General features: G+C 40.6%; 1 protein-coding gene across 1 annotated transcript in view; it reads right to left on the bottom strand.

Moving 5' to 3' along the window:
- BRIP1 (BRCA1 interacting helicase 1) overlaps positions 1-25,009 on the bottom strand; it is a 494,893-nt gene that overhangs the window by 304,334 nt on the left and 165,550 nt on the right. The window contains exons 9-10 of the mRNA XM_056556700.1: positions 5,658-5,879; positions 362-561 (exon numbers count right to left, since the gene is read on the bottom strand). Of these exons, the coding sequence (XP_056412675.1) occupies positions 362-561; positions 5,658-5,879 (422 nt within the window). The remainder of the gene's footprint in view (positions 1-361; positions 562-5,657; positions 5,880-25,009) is intronic.

Here is a 25,009-nt window from a genome sequence, read left to right as displayed (position 1 = left end):
ACATGTTATCCCCTATCCAAAGGATAGGGCAAAACATATCTGATCGCAAGGGGCGGTTCGACCTTTGGGACCCCCTCCTATCTCCTGGCCGGCACTGTGGCGTTACAGTGATGGAAGTCTGGGGCTTCTGTGATAGTGATGTCACGCCACGCCCCCTCCATGTCAATGTTAGGGGGCGTGACGGCTAGTACACAGCTGTCACGCCTCCTCCCATAGACATGAATGGAAGGGGCGTGGCAGCTGTGTTCGCCAGTCATAAAATCACTATATAACTATGTTATTATTTCTGTTAAAAAGTTATTAACATAAAACTACATGTTTAACACATATTGCTAATCACATATCTTAGAAAATTACTTACTTGGTCAAACTGTAGCAAACCCCTCGTAAGGGTTCATGGTCGCTCGGTCTGATTCTATTGATAACCATGTTGTCTATTTCATCTCTTGCAAAAAGCAACTGTGCATCTGTGACGCTATAGCTGGCAGATTCACGGGCGCAGTCTTCAATGTTGTGGGCCTCGTCTAGGATTACCACCTGATCTTTCAAGGAAATGTCCATCTAGGAAGAATTATACAACTTGCATGAAAAAGCAGAACTAAGCTAGCAGGGAAAAACAATTTACAAATTTCTAATGTGATCGTAAGTAGGGCTGCAGCTAACGATTATTTTAATAATCGATTAGTTGTCGACTATTTTATCGATTAAGCGGGAAAAAACCGTCAAAATGCCAAAATAATGCTGCATGGGTAACTGTCTGAATTATTAAAATACAATGTTAATGATTTACTAACATTTACAATTTTTGTATAGCAATAGGAAAAGGTGGAGCTAATTTGTTTTTACTTTACACTTTTTCTATATCACTCCTATACACATGGGGGTATTTGCAGACTGTAGAGCATTGCACCCGACCCATGTCTTTAGTACAGACACTAGGATGCAATGCTCTGCAAACACCCCCCCATGTGTATAGCAGTGTAAATGTACTACATACACACTTTTACCCATTGGGGTATGTGCAGAGCATTGCACCCTTGTGTCTGTACTAGAGACACACGGGTGGAATGCTCTGCACAAACCCTCATGGGTAAAGTGGTGTGCATTGCTTACCGATATACACATAGGGGTATATGCAGAACGCTGCACCCTTGTGTCTGTAGTACAGACACAAGGGTGCAATGCTCTGCACATACCCCCATGTGTATAGTAGTGTAAGTGTGTACTACATGCACACTGCTATACACATGGTAGTATGTGCAGAGCATTGCATCCTAGTGTACTACAGACACGGGTGCAATGCTCTGCACACACTGCTATACACATAGGGGTATATGCAGAGCATTGCAGCCCTGTGTCTGTAGTACAGACACTAGGATGCAATGCTCTGCACATACTACCATGTGTATAGCAGTGTGCATGTAGTACACACTTACACTACTATACACATGGGGGTATGTGCAGAGCATTGCATCCTAGTGTCTGTAGATGACACTTGGGTGCAATTCTCTGCAGATACCTCCCATGTGTAGCAGCCATTAGTAGCAGCCCCTCCAGTAGACGGCAGCCTCCACCCTTGTAGAAAGCACACACCTGCGGCTGTCCTCTGCCCCGTTCTCCCGTCCGCATCATGTCGTCCTATGGAGGAGCATGTGACATACACGTCACTCTGCTTCCTCCGTAGCGTTACGCTGGGCAAGGGGAAGGAGGTGGAGTGACGTGTGTATCACATGCTCCTCCATGGGACGGGATGCGGACGGGAGAAGCAGGTATCAGTTTTGGGATCGGGGACACTGAATGAGTCCCCGATACCATGCAAATTGCTAGTATTGGCTCGATACTTCCATTCACCGACGCCACCCGACATGTCCCTGCCGACATGTCTATTCTCTGCTGCTCATCTCCTTCGGGTACAGCAAAGAATAGACATGTCCCGGCTGTGCGCTAATTGCGCTAGGAGTAGAGCAGCAGCAGGGACATGTCGGGCGGCGGTGGTGAATGAATGAAGCCTACATGCGGGACATGTCAGCTTCATTCATTTATTCACTGCCGCCGCGGACAACGAATCGGGCGATTATTCGATAACGGGATTTGTCGACAACGAATTCCGTTATCAAATTTAATCGATTTTATTGATTAATCATTGCAGCTCTAATTATGAGCCTTTATTGTAACATTAGGTAAGTGTGTGGGGACCTTTAAACATTTCCTATGATGCAAACCTGGTAAGCCAAACGACAGCCCCATTCCCTTTTAAGTGACAACAACATATCAAGTACTCAGGAAGCCTCTACTTTGCAGTAAACCTTGTAGAAAGATATATAGGTGTTTATGTTGTGTCCCCTCAAAATAACTCAACACACAACAAAAGTGAGTACACCCTTAAGTAGAAATGTCCAAAGTGGGCCCAAAGTTTCAATATTTTGTGCGGCCACTATTCGTTTCGAGCAACGTTTCAAGCCTCTTTGGCATAGAGTTCACCAGTACTTCACAGGTTGCCACCAGAGTCCTCTACCACGCCTCCATGCCGACATTACAGAACTGGTGGATATTATTGACCTTGCACTCCCCCACTTTCAGTTTGAGGATGCTCAATAAGATAAATGTCTGAAGACATGCTTGGCTAATCCATCGCTTTTACCCTCAGGTTCCTTATCAAGGCAGTGGTCGTCTTAGAGGTGTGTTTGGGGTGGTTATGTTGGAATACTGCCCTGTGCCCAGTCTCCAAAAGGATGGGGATCATGTTCTGATTCAGTATGTCACAGAACATGTTGGCATAGTTCCCTCAATGAACGTTAGCTCCCCAGTGCCAGCAACACTCATGCAGCCAGAGACCATGACACTCCCACCACCATGCTTGACTGTGGACAAGACACTTGTTGTACCTCTTACCTGGTTGCCACCACACATGCTTGACACCAACTTAACTAAATAAGCTCATCTTAATGCAGTGTGTGGCATATAGTCTGAGCACTGACAGGCTGACTCTACCCCCTTCAAGCTCTGCAGAAATGCTGGAAGCACTTGTACATTTATTTTCCAAAGACAACCTCCGGATATGACACTGAGCACATACACTCAACTTTTTTTGGTAAATCATGGCGAGGCTTGTTCTTAGTGTACCCTGTCCTCGTCTTGTCCACCATACTGCTGTTCAGCTTCAGGGTCTTGGCAATTTGCTTATAGCCAAGACCATCATTATGTAGAGCAACAATTCTTTTTTCCAGATCCTTAGAGAGTTCTTTGCCATGAGATGACATGTTTAACTTCCAGTGACCAGTATTAGAGGGTTTGAGAGTAAAAACGCCATATTTAAGATACCTGCTCCCCTTTTAAACCTGAGACCTTGTAACACTAACGAGTCACATGTCACTAGGGATGGAAAATGGCTAATTGGGCACTATTTGGACATTTCCACTTAGGGGTGTACTCACTTTTGTTGCCAAAGTTTAGATATTAATGGCTGTGTGCAGAGTTATTTTGAGGGGACAGCAACACTAAACACTGTTATGCATGCTGTGCACTCACTACTTTACATTGTAGCAGAGTGTAATTTATTCAGTTTTGTCACATTAAAAGCTATAATAAAATATTTACAAAAATGTGAATAGTGTACTTACTTATGTGAGATACTATAACTTATTTTCAACTGCTTAATAAGTCGATCAGTAAATTCACTTGGATTACAACGTACCCAAGAGTTTGATTCAAAACTCAATTAGGCACATTGTTTTTCTTTTAGACATTTTTGATCAGTCTTTGTTGCCCATATCAACCAATCATTATGCAGCTTTCATTTCGTAAACATGCCTGGTAAACTAAAAGCTGTGAACTTTAATTTGTTCCTATAAGCAACTAAGACAGTTATTTTAGAATGATTTGATAAACTAGGCCCATGTTTGTAATTTGAAAACATACTAGTCATCTGTCTTAGCAAAAGTTGTACAATAACTCAAGTCATTCTTTACTAAACAATGGGTGTGCTATGAACAGTGTTTCCCAAGCGCAGTTCTCTAGTACCCCCAACAGGTCAAGTTTTTAGAATTTCATTAGTCTTTCACAGGCGATATAATTATGGTCAGTACATCAGGCATAACCACAAGTGTTCTGTGTAAGGGATATCTTAAAATAATGAACTGTTGAGAGTATTTGAGTACTGCGCTTTGGAAACAATGGCTTAGAAGACTCCCACCCTGTTGGCTTTGAAATCAGTCCCATGGATTGACAGAAAAAGGACCTGACAATCCAATTAAATTTGCATTCTTAGTCAATATTTCCTAACACATGGGGGAAGGGCACCAACTCATAGCAACTTATCTTACAGAGCAGCCCTATTAACCTTATTTTATATCCTCCCAACTTCGCCTCCAACAATTAAATATCATTTATTCTTGGCTTGGGATAAGATGACCCAGCCTGACTGAGGTGACTTTAGGGCACACCACCTTTCCTTTATTCCAAAACTAGCTTATTACTACCCAGATGGACAACTTTTCTGGTTGGAAAACCTTCAGCTGCAGTCTTTTTATTGGCTCTCTAAACTACACAGGATTAGACCCCAACAAAAACTCTAACAATGCAGTCAGGGGCTCCCATTAATCTCCTAATTAAGGTTTATCAAATTATACATATACCACCATGTATGAGGTCTTGAGGACAGAAATTAGACATGTAACCATCTTATAAGGAACTATCTGATGCAACAATCCAATGGCCTTTCCACTTTCCTTCATGTGACCTTTCCATCTTTGTTGAGCACATGCTGGTGCTGCAATACTGCAGAAGGGCCAATGTTGCATATATGGTGGAAGTGCCAACAGGCAAAGGTTCAGGACGAAAATCTGTACATTATGCAACACTCTTACTCTCATCATGTTACCCACCCCTAAATCCGGGCTATTATCTATATATAACTCCAGAAAACCCCTCAACAATCAAAAAGGTTTGATGCACCGTTTCTTGACCACAGCCAGCAAGGTTATACCCCATCACTGGAAAACAACATCTCTCCCAACTATCTTATGAGGTCACTCCAACAACTGCTCAAGAGAGAAGACTAGTGGATTAGTGGATGGTAGCCTAGACAACTTATGTCAAGGGTGAGAAGATAAGTCTTGTTGTTGAGATCATTAAGCATGTTACTTAGAGCAGTCACCAAAGGAGAAAAGGGATATCTGCATAGTGCATTAAGGTGTGAAACACGTTTGGAAGTTATTTGTGTATGTTATTTTAAATTTGATTAATTGACTGTCAGTTAACTATATTCCATTGATAGCTTTTGCACATACTCTTCAATTTCATTGTGATATGTTCCCATGCACCCTCTAGTTTGGAGTGAAAGATTCAGCTCAAGATGGGAAGTCAGGTTGCCGAGGCAACTGCATGACGCCCAGCAAGTTCAGTGCACATGGCCTTCCAAGGTGAACTGACTCCCCAGGCCGATCTGTGCAGAGTGCATGTGACCACATCACTGGACTGACACTTAGAGCCTACAAATCTAGATATTACACAACATACACTGACAGCTCTCAAAGAGCCTTTTAGATAATATTTAATGTTATGGATAAATTGTGAAATTTGAACATAATTTATACATCTCACTAGACCTAAATATAAAACAAAATAAAAAAATAAGCATAAACTATGATTTCACTTACACTTTCTCTAATTTGTGAGTCCAAAAGATAATTGTAGGGACAAAAAATAATGTCAGCTTCTACCATCAGTTCACGAGCTGCATAGTAGGCACAAGCACGAAGCTTTTTTCCAAGGCCTACAAGCTCTTCAATGTCCCATGCCTGATTTAATCCCAGTCTATACTGCAAAATATTCTGTTCACTCATCTTCTGAGCACCATAATAGTAACGGCATGATGGCCCCTAAAGAAAGAGAAAAAATAAAAACAAAAACAACATAAGCAAAGCACAATGACTGAACTGGTCCCTGAAAAATTCCGATTTTGAGAATTTTGTGAAAAATTGGAAAATTGATGCTGAACTTTGAAGCCCTCTGATGTTTTCCAAAAGTAAAAATCTGTCAACTTTATGATGCAAACAGACATATTGTATATGCGAATCAATATATAATTTATTTGGTATGTTTATTTTCCTTACAAGCAGAGAGCATCAAAGTAAAAAAAAAATTGCTTAATTTTAAAAATTTTCATAACATTTTTGAATTTTTCACCAAGAAATTATGCAAGTATCGATGGAAATTTACCACTAGCATAAAGAAGAATATGTCACGAAAAAAAATTATCTAGGAATCAGAATGAAAAGTAAAAGTATCCCAGAGTTATTAATACTTAAAGTGACAGTGGTCAGATGTGCAAAAAACGCCCGGGTCCTTAAGGGGTTAAGGACCAAGGGCATACCGGTACGCCAAAAGATAGGGGATAAGATGCCTGATCGTGGGAGTCCCGCTGCTGGGGGCCCCCGTGATCTTGCACGCAGCACCCCGTTTGTAATCAGTGCCCGGAGTGTGTTCGCTCCGGGTCTCATTACGGGCGACCACCGGCGTGTGACGTCACGCTCCGCCCCTCAATGCAAGCCTACGAGAGCTGTCACGCCCCCTCCCGTAGGCTTGCATTGAGGGGTGGAGCGTGACATCACACGGGGGTGGAGGCGTGACGTCACACACCACCAGCCCAGTGGCCGCCCGTAATCAGACCCGGAGTGAACACGCTCCGGGGACTGATTACTAACGGGGTGCCGTGTGCAAGATCACGGGGTCCCCAGCGGCGGGACTCCCGCGATCAGGCATCTTATCCCCTATCGTTTGGATAGGGGAAAAGATGTGTAAGCACCAGAGTACCCCTTTAAGCCACTTTAAAGAGAGCGAAGGAGCTGCGCTCGCTTCAGAAGCTACTATCAGTAGCCGGACACTCACTCCTATAATGACAGGCAGTGGCGATCCTGCTGCTGCCGGTCATTAACCCTTTAGACTCCGTGAGCCATGTCGATCATGCTGTCTAAAGTGAAAATGACAGCTCATGGGTAATTCAGGGGGGCTCATGGAACCCCGCAGAGTGATCGTGGGGGTTCCGTGAGCTAAAATGGCAGAGGAGGGTCAGTTCTTTGCTATATGGACATGCTGCTATGATCTTTTGTTGAGGATGTAATACAGGCTTGTGGACTGAAGCCTTGCATAGCTGGCACCCTACATTGACCCTCCCCTCTGATGAGCTGCTCCTCCTCTACTTGTAGATATAGCTATATACACATACACACATGTACATACAATACAGACGGAAAGTTTTTAGTTGCTTTCACTTTTTCACATAATGAAAAAGTTAAGTTTTGCATTAACCTAAGAATTAATACCATTTGTTGTGAAACTTGAAATTTAGCTTTGGGGGCCTCTTATTTATGTTCATCATCTTTAAGATGTTTCTACACCTTGGAGTCAGCTGTGGTAAATTCAGTTGCTAGGACAGGATTTGGAAATACACATGCCTGTCTTTATAAGATTGTTCAGCAGTAGAGTGAAAAATATCTTTTTTATTAAATCCAAATATGTAGTACTTCTGGCATAGGTTTTAGAGTTAAAACCAACAATTAAAATAAACATACCATAAGTCACGTGTTTGTGGCATCAGACCAGAAAGGAAGATTTAAAAAAAATATCAAATAAATAAAAATAATAAAAAATTAGAATATTGTGCAAAACTCCATTATATTTCAGGAATGCAACTTATAAGGGAAGCATGAAGTGCTCAAAAATCTCCTGGTAGACAGATGCGTTGACCCCTAGACTTAATGAAGCACAGTGGACCAACACCATCAGATGACATTGCTCCCCAAATCATAGTAATTGGGGGGGCTTTTGGGATTCCATGAGCTATATTTAACCCCCCCCCCATCATCATGTGATGGGCGCTGCTCCCCCCCCCCCCCCCCCCCCCCGGGTTAATCAGCCCAGCGCTGCGCTGTAATCACATGTCACCTGCGCGCGCTGCTTCTCCCCCCGATTTACCAAGAGTGTTGAGTTTTTATTAGTGTGGAATCTTGTTTCAGACTTGTATGATTTTACTCCATTTGCAACGGGGACAAACTAGTTGGGAAAGTTGTGACCAGCTTTATGTTGGTGAGAATTTCAAGCTATTTATTCAAAAGGTTTTGTGTGAATTCGAGAGTAAATAGGCTGGGTTGTGAAAACATGCCCCTTTTTTGTTTCAACTGTGCCCATTTTGCCTCCATTTTTAGGTTTGACAGATTTGCAGGTTTAGTTTGGCACACTGTGCCACAAACTCTGTAGCAGACAGAATTTGAGGCGCCATGTAACAAACTGTGGCACACAACCTGACAAATGCAGGTCAGTTTAGAACAGTAAATCAGGGTTGTGTCAACATTAAACTAATTCAATTTGTTTTAAGTTAGACTAAGTTCACACAGCCTATGTGCTACAACCAGTTCAGTGTCCTCCATTCAGCTTTTTTTTTTTTAATGAGCCTGAATGGGATGGAGCACAACTGACACAGCCAGGTCGCGAAATATACCATCGACTTGAATATGGTCCGTCAGGTGTCTGATATTTTACAAGAGTTGAGTAGAGAAAAAAAATAGGATATGCACAAATTTTTCTCAACTCCCATCCTTACAACGGACTGACTGACTGAGCTTCATTTACTGGATCACAACGAACACGTGAACAAGTCCTTAGTACAGAGTACTATAAAAATATCATGAAGGCAAGCTACAGAATAAAACTGTAATAATGCCTGTGACTAAAATAAAAAAGATTTAAAATTAATTGGTCAATATGAGGTCTTGTCTGAGATCCATCCCGTTAGGGAATCAAGTGTCAAAAACAAATGTCCAAAACAACTTGCGGTTCAAAACGTTGCTTTTATGGTAACCGCCACTGCCACCCCCAACTCCCAGGACCCCTACCCCCCACTGAGGAGGTTTGATCCTTTCTATACCCATTACTTTAAGGACAAAGTGTCTTCTGCATGCTGGGAATGAAAGTGCTGTGACAGTACGGTTATATATTATACAGAAAACATGTTATGTAGTGAACATAAACACGTGAATAATTGCCTATTTTAAATTGTCCGCCTTCACTCAAACATATGTCATAATTAAGGGTCAGTAATACTTAAAGAGCACCTATTATCAACTAAACTTTCCCTAATCCCCCTCCCCATCTGTCCCTGTCTCTAAATCTATCTATCCTAGCGTTCATTTTAATTATAAACCCCATAAAAATACCTTTTTATGTTCATTTTCAGATAGGAGCGTCTGAGAAGGGAGGAAGTGGGCGGGGCCCGGTAGGCGCGACGTCATCTGAAGCCTTGCCGGGCCGCTTCCGCCCTTCTTCCTGTATGCAGGAGGAGTGCAGGGCAGGGACGGTGTGAGGTGGAATTTTGCACGTTTGCATGGGGCGCAAAATTACACCTCACACCAGCTCTCCTTGTCAGTGGGAGTAGCCCGACGACGACACTGGCCGGCAGAGTCAGGAGCGCGCCTGGCAGGGATGCGCGCACAGCGCTCACTCCCGCCTGTCTGATTGACAGGCGGGAGCTGCGCTGAGTATCAGATTTCGGATGAGTCCGAAATCACCAAAAAAGGGACTCCTAGGGAGACCCCTAGTGGTCAAAAGTTTAAACACCAAAAACACATAGAATAATCTTTTTTTTTTTTTTTTTTTTTAATAGAACCCTATTAGAAAAGTGTTCAATATATTATAAACTATAAAATATAAAAACATTTTTTGATGAGAGGTACTCTTTAAAAAGGGCTTTGCTAAAATAGGAAAAGAGGTGACCAAGAATACAATGGTCACTCTACCTGAGCTCCAAAAAACCTGTAGGCAGAAACATCAAAAATGTCAAAACCGGCAGAAAGAAGCCTCTGCTCAAGTGAAAGACACATGGAAGCTGATCTAAGGGTCAGTAAGACTTAAAAAGTGCTCTGTACTATATTTGGATTAACCCCTTAAGGACTCAATTTCATTTTTACATTTTTGTTTTTTCCTCCTCGCCTTCAAAAAATCAGAACTCTTTTATATTTTCATCCACAGACTAGTATGGGGATTGTTTTTTGCGCGACCAGTTGTCCGTTGTAATGTATGGTACAGCCAAAAAATTACTATTTGTGTGGGGAAATTAAAAAGAAAGCCGCAATTTTGCAACTTTTGGAAGGCTTTGTTTTCACGCCTTGCAATTTACGGTAAAAATGTGTTCTTTATTCGTTAGGTCAATACGATTAAAATCATACCCATGATTACATACTTTTCTATTACTGTTGAGCTTAAAAATGTTTACGTTCACCGTTTGGTATCATTAACATTATATTTTAATAGTTCAGATATTTACGCACGTGGCAATATCAAATATGAATATTAAATGTTTATTTTATATTAAAAATTATTATTATTATAAAAAAAAATTTTTTACACTTTTTGGGGGTGAAATAGGGAAAATAGGACAATTTACGTTTTTATTGGGGGAGGGGTTTTTCAGATTTTTTTTACTTTTATTTTTACACTAATAGTCCCCATAGGGGATTATTTATAGTAATCGATTGCCAATACTGTTCAGTGCAATGCATAGGGCACTGCACTGATAAGTGTTATCGGCTATCTTCTGCTCTGGTCTGCTCGATCGCAGACCAGAGCAGAAGACCCGTGGAAGGCAGCGGAGGCAGGTGAGGGGACCTCCATGTGCCATTCTGCAGGCGCTCCGATCATCCATTTTAGTGACCGCAATGCTGCAGATGCCGTGATCTGTATTGATCATGGCTTTTGAGGGGTTAATGGCGTACATCCGCGTGATCGCGGATGTCGACCATTACCAGAAGGTCCCTGGCTGCTATCAGCAGCCGGGACCTGCTGCGCATGATCCGGGCATCGGTCCGATGCTCGCGGTTATGTATAGGACGTAAATGTATGTCCTGGTGCGTAAGGTACCACCTCACCAGGACGTACATTTACGTCCTGCGTTGTTACGGGGTTTAAAAAAGCACTTTTTTTTTACTCTACTTCCTGCTCCTGGACATTCCTTGTTTTTTTGCCAATTGGAATTTTGCCTGAAGGCGCTGCCGGGACGTCCACGTGCAGGTGTGAGGGCCGGAGATCAGAGCTGTTAATTGGCCGCCCCACCAAACTAAGTAATTGGGGGAAAAGGGCTTTGCTAAAAGAGGTGACTAAGAATACAATGGTCACTCTACCTGAGCTTCAAAGAACCTGTAGGCTGAAACATCAAAAATGTCAAAATCGGCAGAAAGAAGCCTCTGCTCAAGAGAAAGACACATGGAAGCTGATCTGGAGTTTGCAAAAAATAAAAAATAAAATTCACCTAAATGACACTGAGGCTGTGAGAAACAAGATTCTCTGGTCTCATAAATTAAACTTTCTAGCCTGTCTCGAGGAAACCAGGAGCTACTCATCAAATGCCCAATATCATCACTACAATAAAACATTGTGGTGGCAGCATGCTATGGGGGGGGGGGGGCGCTTCAGTGGCTTGGACAGGGAAAGTCAGGGTTGAGAGAAAGCTGAATGGATCAGAATTCCATTACAAACATCTCTGTACCTTACTCCAGAGTGCTTAGAATCTCAAACGGGTCACATTTTCACCTTCCAACAAGACAATGGGGAGATTTATCAAAACCGGTCCAGAGGAAAAGTTGCTGGGCTGCCTATAGCAACCAGATTGCTTTTTTCATGTTTTGAAGAGGCCGCTGTAAAATGAAAGAAGCTATCTGATTGGTTGCTATGGGCAACTTCACAACTTTACCTCTGCACAGGCTTTGATAAATCTCCCCCCATAGACCCTAAGCAAACAGCCAAGACAACACTGTGAATATCCTTGAGTGGCCCAACCAGAGCCCTGACATGATCCCCTATCCCTGAAGAGACCTGAAAATGCCACAGACGGCCAATATCCAACCTGACAAAATTTAGGCTATATTCACACACTGGAATTTCTGTAGCAGCAGAGTCACATTGATTTCAATGGAATTCTTTTGCACCGTTTATGGAAACAGCTTGCACGGAAATTCTAATTCTATTGTCTGCAGAAAGAATAGACATGTTTATTCTTTTTACGGACTAGCAAATATTTTTAACATTTTGTCATTTGTATTAGATAGACTGTTTAGTTAGTTAGGCTTTGTTAAGCTTAATCAGTGCATTCAGGTCATATTTTTCTTTATTTACGATAAATTCTCAAGATGAGCAAGCAGTACTATTCCAGACTAAGATAAATAATATGCTGATGATTGCAAACAGTTTTCTCTCTGGGAAATGACTGCATGAATTGTTTACAAAATGTTTTGTACTATTAGTGATCTTGTTAATAAAGTATATTCATAATAAAAAAAAAAAATACAAATATAAAAAGGCCCTTTTGCGTAAATGTCCACATTCGCAAAATATAATGTTAATGATCCCATAGGATGAACGGCATAAGCGTTTTAAAATAAAAAAATAAGAAAAGTCCACAATTGCTGCTTCTTTGTCAGATCACATTACTAAAAAATGAAAAAGTTACATATGTTATTTTAACGTAAAGTGTACAGTGTAAAAACTAAACCCTCCAAAATTTGCAAAATTGCCGATTTTCTTTTCAATTTTCCCCCCAAATTTTTTTTTTGGGCTTTGCCATACATTTTATGATACAATAAATGATGAAAGTACAAAGTACAATTGGTCATGCAAAAAACAAGGCCTCATATGTGTCTGTGGATGGAAATATAAAGGAGTCATGGCTCTTAGACGGCAAGGAGAGAAAAAACTAAATTCTAAAGTAAAAAACATTGTCTGCGTCCATAAGGCCAAAATGGGCTGCATCCCTGAGGGGTTAATTCAATGTACAGTGTATACATATTTATGTACCAAACACTGGTTATGGCACTATCCATAGAGTAGTATAGCAAGTGGAAATCCAATACATTAAATGTTTCTGTCTAAAAGATAAAAATCATTATTAAAAACATGAACTACATTTTTAATACTACAAAATGTAAGCTCTTCTTTCAACTTGTCTCCTGCAGCATTAAAATTATTAATCATCTCAATATCCTGCTGCAGGAAATCCTGAAACAGGAAGGAGGGCCCTTTAAATCATTCACCTCCATGAGACTGCTGCCTTCATCTTGTCTTGGCTCCAAGGGAAGGGTTGCTTTAAGCAGCTTATTCTACAACAGAGAATCTGTTAGCCGATGCCCCGTCAAGTGACTGCATTTTCAAGAGAACATTCAGCGAGGTTTAAAGAGCTTTTACAAGCCGTGCCAGAAATACGGTTACAGCCCAAAACGTCTTTGTGTTGAAATGTCTTCAGGGCTCTATAAAATTCCTATAAACATTTTAGGATTCCCATACCAATGAAGGAAATGCAAGGATGCTTTAGCAGTCCAGCGGGACCACAGCCATGTTTTCATACAATATATACTGCATATACCTGGCTCAAAAAGAAGTTGCTCAATGTATGTTATTTTTAAACCAAGAGAGGCACTTAACCCCTTTTGTATACGTGCAAAACTACAAAGTGGAACAGAAATGGGAATAATGCATTATTAGCTAACCAAAGAACCCCAGAAGTGAGAAACTAATACTGTATTTTCTCCCCTTTTTATTTCTTCTTACTCTTTTATTTAGACAAAAATGCCCCTTACTAGTTACTGAAACATTCTGATAGTTCGGGAAACACAAAATTGAGATACTAAACTATTAGGAATGTCAACACCTTTGAAAGTCAGGAAACCATTTATCATTATTTATCATATTGGCACACCTTTATACTGTCTAATCTAAGACCACCTAACTGGCTTACAACTGGCACAAATTAGTGCAAAACATCTAATAAACATAGTGCAAGGCATGTATGACAGTTTTTGCAACAAACTGTGGCAGAAATGTGGTGCATTCTCAATAGTATACTGGTGGTACATTATAGCTGAAATCCATGCCAGCTCAGAGCATTGGGAATGTTAAGACCACAACTTGTGTGCTGAGTTTATTTGGTGTACTCCTATTAAGTAAAATCCCACTGGTGTTAGATTCACAGATTTTGTCAAGTCTGGAGTCTGAAACACCAATTTTGGTAAAATCTACCATTGTATTTGAGTAGAATGTTGCTATTGTGCAAATATTCCCCATACCAAAGCAGAACATTTGCAAAGATAATTAAAAAAATATATATAATAATGATAATACACTGCTCAAAAAAAATTAAGGGAACACTAAGATAACACATCCTAGATCTGAATGAATGAACTAATTGTAAGAAATACTTTCGTCTTTACATAGTTGAATGTGCTGACAACAAAATCACGCAACAATTATCAATGGAAATCAAATTTACCAACCCATGGAGGTCTGGATATGGAGTCACACTCAAAATCAAAGTGGAAAACCACACTACAGGCTGATCCAACTTTGATGTAATGTCCTTAACCCCTTAAGGACGCAGGACGTAAATGTACGCCCTGGTGAGGTGGTACTTAACGTACCAGGACGTACATTTACGTCCTGTGCATAACCGCGGGCATCGGAGCGATGCCCGTGTCATGCGCGGCTGATCCCGGCTGCTGATCGCAGCCAGGGACCCGCCGGCAATGGCCGACGCCCGCGATCTCGCGGGCGTCCGCCATTAACCCCTCAGGTGCCGGGATCAATACAGATCCCGGCATCTGCGGCAGTGCACGATTTGAATGAATGATCGGATCGCCCGCAGCGCTGCTGCGGGGATCCGATCATTCATAACGCCGCACGGAGGTCCCCTCTCCTTCCTCCGTCCGGCTCCCGGCGTCTCCTGCTCTGGTCTGTGATCGAGCAGACCAGAGCAGGAGATGACCGATAATACTGATCTGTTCTATGTCCTATACATAGAACAGATCAGTATTAGCAATCATGGTATTGCTATGAATAGTCCCCTATGGGGACTATTCAAGTGTAAAAAAAAAAATGTAAAAAAAATGTTAAAGTAAAAGTAAAAAAAAAAGGGAAAAATCCCCTCCCCCAATAAAAAAGTAAAACGTCCGTTTTTTCCTATTTTACCCCGAAAGAGCGTAAAAAACATTTTTTATAGACATATTTGGTATCGCCGCGTGCGTAAATGTCCGAACTATTAAAATAAAATGTTAATGATCCCGTACAGTGAACAGCGAACGAAAAAAAAAAAAACAAGTCCAAAATTCCTACTTTTTTAATACATTTTATTTAAAAAAAATTATAAAAAATGTATTAAAAGTATATGCAAATGGGGTATCAAAAATAAGTACAGATCATGGTGCAAAAAATGAGCCCCCATACCGCCGCTTATACGGAAAAATAAAAAAGTTAGAGGTCATCAAAATAAAGGGTTTTATAAACGTACTAATTTGGTTAAAAAGTTTTTTATTTTTTTAAGCGCAACAATAATATAAAAGTATGTAATAATGGGTATCATTTTAATCGTATTGACCCTCAGAATAAAGAACACGTCATTTTTACCATAAATTGTACGGCGTGAAAACGATACCTTCCAAAATTAGCAAAATTAAATTGTCTGAGTCCTTAAGGCCAAAATGGGCTGAGTCCTTAAGGGGTTAAAACAAGTCAAAATGAGGCTCAGTAGTGTGTGGCCTCCACATGCCTGTATGACCTCCCTACAACGCCTGGACATGCTCCTGATGCTCCAGAACAGTCGTTGGTGCAGCATGGCGTTGGTGGATGGAGCGAGACATGATGTCCCAGATGCGCTCAAATCGGATTCAGGTCTGGGGAGCGGGCGGGCCAGTCCATAGCATCAATGCCTTCCTCTTGCAGGAACTGCTGACACACTCCAGCCACATGAGGTCTAGTATTGTCTTCCATTAGGAGGAACCCAGTGCCAACCGCACCAGCATATGGTCTCACAAGGGGTCTGAGGATCTCATCTCGGTACCTAATGGCAGTCAGGCTACCTCTGGCAAGCACATGGAGGGCTGTGCAGCCCTCCAAAGAAATGCCACCCCACACAATTACTGACCCATCCTCAAACCGGTCATGCTGGAGGATGTTGCAGGCAGCAGAACGTTCTCCAAGGTGTTTCCAGACTGTCACAGGTGCTCAGTATGAACCTGCTTTCATCTGTGAACAGCACAGGGCACCAGTGGTGAATTTGCCAATCTTGGTGTTCTCTGGCAAATGCCAAACGTCATGCAGTGTGTTGGGCTGTAAACACAACCCCCACCTGTGGACGTCGGGCACTCATACCACCTTCATGAAGTCTGTTTCTGACCGTTTGAGTGGACACATGCACATTTGTGGCCTGCTGGAGGTCATTTTGTAGGGCTCTGGTAGTGCTCCTCCTTGCACAAAGGCGGAGGTAGCGGATGTACTGGCCTGTCTCCTGGTAGCACCTCCACGCTCTGGACACTACGCTGACAGAAACAGAAAACCTTCTTGACACATCTCGCATTCATGTGCCATCCTGGATGAGCTGCATTACCTGATCCACGTGTGTGGATTCTAGACTCCATCTCATGCTACCACTAGAGTGAAAGCACTGCCAGCATTCAAGTGTGACCAAAACATCAGCCAGGTAGCATAGGAACCGAGAAGTGGTCTGTGGTCACCACCTGAATAACCAATCGTTTATTGGGGGTATCTTGCTAATTGCCTATAATTTCCACCTCTTGTCTGTTCCATTTGCAGCATGTGAAATAGATTGTCAATCAGTGTTGCTTCCTGAGTGGACAGTGTGATTGACTTGAAGTTACATTGTAAAGTTTGATTGTTCCCTTAATTTTTTTGAGCAGCATATTAACTTGAAAACAATGCAGAGAAGAAACAAAAGTGTACACATTTACTATGGATGTTGCGCCAAAATTTTGGCTCCAAGTGGCATTTGAAATACATGTATCAAGCGGTGTGCTCCAAAAAGAACAGAAAAACCCCAAGTTTTTCTAAAATTCCATACATTTTGGCACATTACTTTTGCCTCATGTAGGCCAACTGTGATAAATCTGGCACATTTAAAAATTCTGTTCCTCTAGGTTTGCACAGTCTAACAATTAGACAGTTTTAATAAATTCCACCCAGGGTTTTTGGCATTATCAACCATTCCTGCCTTTGAACCAGCTCAAGCTTTACTGTGTCTTTCGATTGCACTGGTGCTTTAAAATGTACACAATATTCCATTTGAAGTCTGACTAGTGTAAGTATGTAAATCCCATGAGATACACATATTCCAAACATCAGATGTATACCCACTAAAGATTCACACCACCTTTTCCAATGTTTCCACCCAGTTGGCTATTGGTGAAATTAATATGCAGTCCATAGATAGAGAAAAGCACTACCGGCCTTGCCTTCCAATTAACAGAACGCCACCTGGATAATACCTGGACCCTTCACACTTCTTTCTTTTCTTCACTGCTACAGTGGTGCTCTATCGCAGAAAATTGAAGATCCAAAATCACAACAGAAGAGACTTGATGGCACTCACCAATAAAGCAGTTTAGCCCCTTAAAGATGCAGGACGTAAATGTACATCCTGGTGAGGTGGTACTTAACGCACCAGGATGTACATTTACGTCCTATACTTAACCGCGAGCATCGGAGCGATGCTCGGGTCATGCGCGGCAGGTCCCAGCTGCTGATAGCAGCCAGGGACCTGCCGGTAATGGCAGACATCCACGATCGCACGGATGTCCGCCATTAACCCCTCAGATGCCGTGATCAATACAGATCACGGCATCTGCAGCATTGTGGTCACTAAAATGGATGATCAGATCACCCGTAGCGCTGCCGCGGCGATCCAATCATCCAGAACGGCAGACGGAGGTCCCCTCACCAACCTCAGCACTGCCTTCCACAGGTCTTCTGCTCTGGTCTGAGATAGAGCAGACTAAAGCAGAAGATGACCGATAACACTTGCTATAAATAGTCCCCAATGGGGACTATTAAAGTGTAAAAAAAATAAGTAAAAAATTGTGAAAAACCCCTCCTCTAATAAATACGTAAATAGTCCCATTTTCCCTATTTCACCCCCAAAAAGTGTACCAAATTTTTTTTTTATACACATATTTGGTATCGCTGCATGTGTAAATATCCAAACTATCAAAATAAAATGTTAATGATACCGTACGGTGAACGGCATTAACGTAAAAAAAAAAATCCTAAATTGCTGCTTTTTTTTATAACATTTTATTCCCCCAAAAAATGTATTAAAAAAATTGATTAAAAAAATGTATTACATTTTATATAAGCAAATAAGGCAACAATAAAAAGTACAGATCACGGCACAAAAAAAGTGAGCCCTCATACCACCGTTTTTACGCAAAAATGAAAACCTTATAGATCTTCAAAATAGGGGGATTTTAAACGTACTAATTTGGTTAAAAAGTTTGAGATTTTTTTTTTAAGCGCAACAGTAATAGAAAAGTATGTTATCATTGGTATCATTTTAATTGTATTGACCCAAAGAATAAAGAACATGTCCTTTTTACTGTAAATTGTACGGTGTGAAAACGAAACCTTTCAAAATTTTCAAAATTGCGGTTTTCTTTTTAATTTCCCCACACAAATAGTATTTTTTTTGGTTACACCATACATTTTATGGTAAAATTAGTGATGGCATTACAACTGACAACTGGTCGTGCAAAAAACAAGCCCTCATTCTAGTCTGTGGATGAAAATATAAAATAGTTATGATTTTTAGAAGGCGAGGTGGAAAAAACGAAAACGTACAAATAAAATAGTCCTTAAGGGGTTAAGATTTATTTCCAGCCATAGGGTCATAGGTCAAGACTGAGCGCTGGACATAGCGTAAAATGGCCCATCGCCAATTGTATGCATCCATAGACCTGACTGAAAATATCTTTTAGTGGGTGAAATCAATATACCAGGCAAACAGGAAGAGGAGGTTTGTGGGCACTAAACAACTGATATAAAAAAACTGGACACAAGTTCTCACTAGATAAATGTATGCCCTGTGTATGCAGTTTGAAGCGCACTCAGCTTAAGCTTCATACCCAGTGGGTCCCAGCTGCTGTACACAGCCAAGAACCATGGCTAGTGCCAGACATCGCTGACCGGCCAATGTCCGACATTAACCCTTCAAACGACATGATCAAAGTTTATTGCAGCATCTAAACGCAGGAAATTTCATTGTCAGATAGCTCAGGGAGTGGTTTCGGACCACTGCGAGATCAGTCTCAATTAGCTCACAGGATGGGAGGCGGAGGGTGCACACCTGCAGGACCTACCTCTATGGGAACATTAAAAAAATTTTTTTAAATAAAATGTAAAAAAAAAAAAAAAAACTGTTAAAGGAAAACGGTCATCCTGTTTACCCACACTAAACCCAATAAACTGGTTTATAGTGCAGGTGAACAGGAGACCGATGCGGGGTCTTCGACTAATATTCATACCTTCAGTCCGGCACACGGTCCCTCTGAAGATCAGCTTCTATCTTCACTGAATTGCACACGCTGGAGGCGGGCCCGCCGACTGAATTTAAATATTCATGGTTGCTGGTCATGTGAGCGCTCGTGTCTGAGTGCTCATGTGACCAGCGACCATGAATCAGCGTGCAATTCAGCGAAGATAGAAGCTGATCTTCAGAGGGACAGGGCTCCAGACTGAAGGTATGTATATTAGTGAGAGACCCCACATTGGTCTCTTGTTCACCCACACTATAACCCAGTGTATTGGGTTTAGTAAGGGTGAACAGGATGACTGTTTTCCTTTAATAAATGTGAATAAGCTCCTTCCCTAATAAAAGTTTAAATCACCTTTTCCCCTTTTGCAAAGAAAATAATGAAATAATGTAAACAAAAATAAACAAACATCTGTGGTATCGCTACGTGTGTAAAATGTCTTAACTATTAAAATATCACTTTAAAACAGCAAGTTAATGGTGTAAACGTAAAAAAATACCAAAGTCCAGAATTGCCGATTTTTGGTACCTTCATATACCAGGACAGTTTTTTCTAAAAAGCAACCAAAAAGTCCCATCAAAACAAAAATGGTAACAATAACACGATCATTGCACAGAGAATTAGCTCCCCATACATCCCTGTATACAAAAAAAAAAAAGTTATAGGAGTCAAAAGGAGGACAATTTTAAGAATATAAATTTTCATACAAAAGGTAATTTTTTTTAAAAGTGGTACTGTACAATAAAACAAAACCTTTATAAATTGGGTAACATAATCGTACGGACCTACAGGCTAAATGTGTGTCATTTTTGCCCCAAAAATGTATTAACCCCTTAAGGACTTAGGGTTTTTCAGTTTTTGCACTTTCGTTTTTTCCCCCTTACCTTTTAAAAATCATTACCCTTTCAATTTTTCACCTAAAAATCCATGTTATGGCTTATTTTTTGCGTCACCAATTCTACTTTGCAGTGACATTAGTCATTTTACCCAAAAATTCACGGAGAAACGGAAAAAAAATAATAATTGTGCGACAAAATCGAAGAAAAAACACCATTTTGTTATTTTTGGGGCTTCCGTTTCTACGCAGTGCATATTTTGGTAAAAATGACACCTTCTCTTTATTCTGTAGGTCCATACGGTTAAAAGGATACCCTACTTATATAGGTTTGATTTTGTCTTACTTCTGGAAAAAATCATAACTACATGAAGGAAAATGTATACGTTTAAAAATGTCATCTTCTGACCCCTATAACTTTTTTACTTTTCCACGTACAGGGCGGTATGAGGACTCCTTTTTTGCGCCGTGATCTGAAGTTTTTATCGGTACAATTTTTGTTTTGATCAGACTTTTTGATCACTTTTTATTCATTTTTTAATGGTATAAAAAGTGACCAAAAAATACGCTTTTTTGGACTCAAATTTTTTTGCGCGTACGCCAATGACCGTGCGGTTTAATTAATGATATATTTTTATAGTTCGGACATTTACGCATGCGATGATACCACATATGTTTATTTTTTTTTATTTACACTGTTTTATTTTTTTTACGGGAAAAGGGAGGTGATTCAAACTTTTATAAGGGAAGGGGTTAAATGACCTTTATTAACACTTTTTTTTTTACAGTGTTATAGGTCCCATAGGGACCTATAACACTGCACACACTGATCTCTTACAGAGATCACTGGCGTGTATTAACACGCCTGTGATCAGTGTTATCGTCGCTTGACTGCTCCTGCCTGGATCTCAGGCACTGAGCAGTCATTCGTCGATCAGACACCGAGGAGGCAGATAAGGGCCCTCCCGGTGTCCTGTAAGCTGTTCGGGATGCCGCGATTTCACCGCGGCGGTCCCGAACAGCCTGACTGAGCAGCCGGGATACTTTCACTTTAGAAACGGCGCCGCCGCCGTTGCTTCTAAAGGGTTAATACCGCACATTGCCACGATCGGCGATGTGTGGTATTAGCCGCGGGTCCAGACCGTTGATGAGCGCCTGGACTGACGCGATGAGATGCGGGGTCGCAGCGCGACCCCGCTTCATATCGCGGGAGCCGGTGCAGGACGTAAATATACATCCTGCGTCGTTAAGGGGTTAAATTATTATTTTTTGTTTCACCATAGATTTGGTAGTAAAATAGTAAAATGAGTGATATCGAAAGAGCTGAAAGCTTTAGCGACTATTAGATGGCGAGGAGGAAAAAAACTAAAGTGCAAAAATGAAAATTTCCTGCATTCTTAAGGGGTTTATTTACTGTTAAAGGGGTATTCCAGGAATTTTTTTATTTGACTATGCTACAGGGCTGTAAAGTTAGTGTAGTTCATAATATAGTGTCTTTACCTATGTGTGATGGTTTTCTCAATTCTTCTGTGATTTTCACCAATATTTATTTTTAACAGCATACAAAATGACTGTTGTCTCGGATTTTTCCCAGGTTGTAATGTGGCCGAAGCCTGACTCACTAGCCAGGGAGAAAGATGGAATTGTGGGATTTGTAGTCAAAAAAAGAAAAGTCAAACAGGAAATACCAGTTCACAAAAAGCTAGCCACAGTGTTCTGGTAATCTCACAGCATAGCCATTTAGCCCCAAGACAAGTGCAGATCCTTCCTAAGCATATCCATTACTGCCTGCCAGGTACGTACTAAAATCACCTTATGGTGGATAACCCCTTTAACTATAATTCCCAAGTTCTTTTCCATGTTAGAAACACAGGTTTAGTAAGTAATCTTTGCTTAGATTTCCCCTTCCCATGTGCATAAACGTACATTTATTAAAGTTAAAACTCATTTGCTTTTCTTAGCCCAAGCCTCCAATCTACTCCGTGCCATTTGAAATTCTTTACTCTTTTGTATTTATAAAAGAATAAAATAATACTCTACATATTTTTGTGTGCAATCCCTCTCCAAGGTCATTTATAAACAAACTAAAAGGAGCCTAAACCTGACCCCTGTGGCGCCTTACCCATAAGTGACCCAATCTTTTTTTGTTTTTGTTTTCTATCACTAAGCCACTTATATACACTGTCCACAGCCCTAGCATTCTAATTTTATATGCCAATCTTCTACATGGCAAAGTATCAAATGCTTTGGAAAAAGTCCTGATATGACATGCAAAGGCTCTCTCTGATGTAGTCTTGAGCTCACCTCCTCATAAACGCTAATAAAGTTAGTTTACTAGAACTTCTCTTATAAACCATTGCTGATACAGGCATACATGCATTTTCATTGAGATACTACAATTTAGCATATTTTAGATACTGTTTAAAAGATTTAATTTACAATGAAGGTTAAACTTACAGGCCTATATTTTCCAGGATCACTTTTGACTCCTTTCTAATATTAGCACCACCATTTGCTACACTCCAGTCCTATGGGACAGACCCACTTACAATAGAGTTTCTACATATGATACCCTTAAAGGGGTACTCCGGTGAAAACCTTTTTTTTCTTTTAAATCAACTGGTGGCAGAAAGTTTAACATATTTGTAAATTACTTCTATTAAAAAATATTAATCCTTCCTGTACTTATTAGCTGCTGAATACTACAGAGGAAATTCTTTTCTTTTTGGAATGCTCTCTGATGACATTATTATAATAATAATAACGCTTTATTTATTGTTGTCCTTAGTGGGATTTGAACCCAGACCCCAGCACTGCTAGGCAGCAGTGCTAACCACTGAGCCACCATGCTGCCCTTAGCATACATCTGCTATGCATGGTTGCTAAAATGGACAGAGATGTCAGCAGAGAGCTCTATGCTCGTGAAGTCATCAGTGTTCCAAAAAGAAAGGAATTTCCTCTGTAGCATTCAGCAGCTAATAACTACTGGAAGGATTAAGATTTAAATTTACAAATATGTAATTTACAAATATGTTTAACTTTCTGCCACCAGTTGATTTAAAAGAAAAAAAGGTTTTCACCGGAGTACCCCTTTAAAATAAGCGCTCTTTTAAAATGTTCTCTAACACTTTAGTCTAGTTTTAGTCAGTTGGCTAACATGTTTATAGATATTACTTTTAGTCATAACATAGTTTGTATTTCAGCTAAGTCACTGAAAAAGTGTTGTTGACTAAACTATGATAAAAATGAGAGAAAATTAACACTGATGCCATTGTGCTACCCAAAAGGTATGCCTGCATCTTCTACTGGGATCAGATGTTAGGCGGGGCTCAAATCCATGTAGAATTCTAGCCAGCCAATGAGAGGGATGCATGCCCCAACCCACCTGATGACTCATCCTGTGACATCACATTCACTGGAAGGAACAGGCACTTATACGGTACATATGACACTCCTATGCAATGCTAGTTTATTAAAAAGTCTAGGATAACCCCTGTAAATGTCCAGGTGGTCAGCACATTACTCTTCACGTCTATTTTAAAATGGCTGTGCACAGAACTGCAGCAGCATGGAGCAGTGAAGAAAAGGCAATAAGCGCTGTGTATCCAACTGAGCAGGAAGCAATATGGCGATCACGTGATTGCCGATGTTTGATACCCGCAGATCAGAGAGTGTGTCAGGGGCTAAAATCTGCAATAGTAAAAATGAACAACTTTTTATTACCTTATTAGGGGGGCATAAAATAAAAAAAAATAAAAAAAATAAAGTATAAATGGATAAGTGAAAAATAAATAAATGCCCCAAACTGTGAGGGGAATTTATCAAACCATTAAAACAGTTTTTTTCCATCTAAATTTGTTGTATGAAAAGAAGCAGGCTAGCCCCATGCAACATTTTCTGTGACATTTCATTTACAATATTAAAATTTCATTACCATGAGGTGTTCTTATTTAGTGTACTTTATGCAGTGGTCACCGATTTAACATGTACCACATTTTGTGAAAAGTTACATACAGCCAGATTTAGAAGTTATCAAAGGGCAAGTCAACCCCGCGACAATTACATTAAGGTCTGTGCGACATTTGATACATTTATCGGGCGCGGCTGCCACTTCTCTGCAACATTTAAGTAGAGCAGTTCTTTGGTGATATATCAAAGTATGTGCGCCATTAGATACATTTGTCGCACGTCAGCAACTTTCACCACGACATTTGGGCTCCAAAGCAGTTAAATTCACACCACACTTTATAAATGCCCCTCTAGGTCCTTAGCCATGCCCCCTATAATATATATATATATATATATATATATATATATATATATATATATATAACCCTATATAAGAAATTATTGAGATAAAGATGATTTAAAAAAAAAAGAAAGCCTGGTCTTTCACAAAATATATAACAAAATCGAAGAAGAAAAAAAACGAAAAAAAAAAAAGGACGAAAGAAAGCTTTATAGCTTTCAAATCTGAATGTATTAAAAAATCTAAAAAGGTGTCTGGACAAGAAGGGGGTAAGGAGTCTCTATCTGGAAGTGGTTAAAGAGCATGCTAGGGTAAGTTTTATGGTGCCAACAGCCGTTGGCTGTCCGGGCATGCTGGGAGTTGTAGTTTTGCAACATCTGGAGGTCCACAGGTTGAACACCACTGCCGTAGACTTTGACAGGTTCGGCCAACTGTCACACTTCAATTGCGTTTTTATTGCATTCGCGATATAGTTTAAATGCTTTATTTATTTTCATTTATTTACCCTTTTACATTTCTATTTATTGCACACTGGTATTTTCTTACGACCTAACTAGCAGCACAAGAGGGGTT

This window comes from Hyla sarda, chromosome 2, assembly GCF_029499605.1.
Source record: "Hyla sarda isolate aHylSar1 chromosome 2, aHylSar1.hap1, whole genome shotgun sequence".
NCBI classification, from domain to species: Eukaryota; Metazoa; Chordata; class Amphibia; order Anura; family Hylidae; genus Hyla; species Hyla sarda.
The sequence above is the reverse complement of the archived record's forward strand: the minus strand, read 5'-3'. Positions and strand labels throughout refer to the sequence as shown.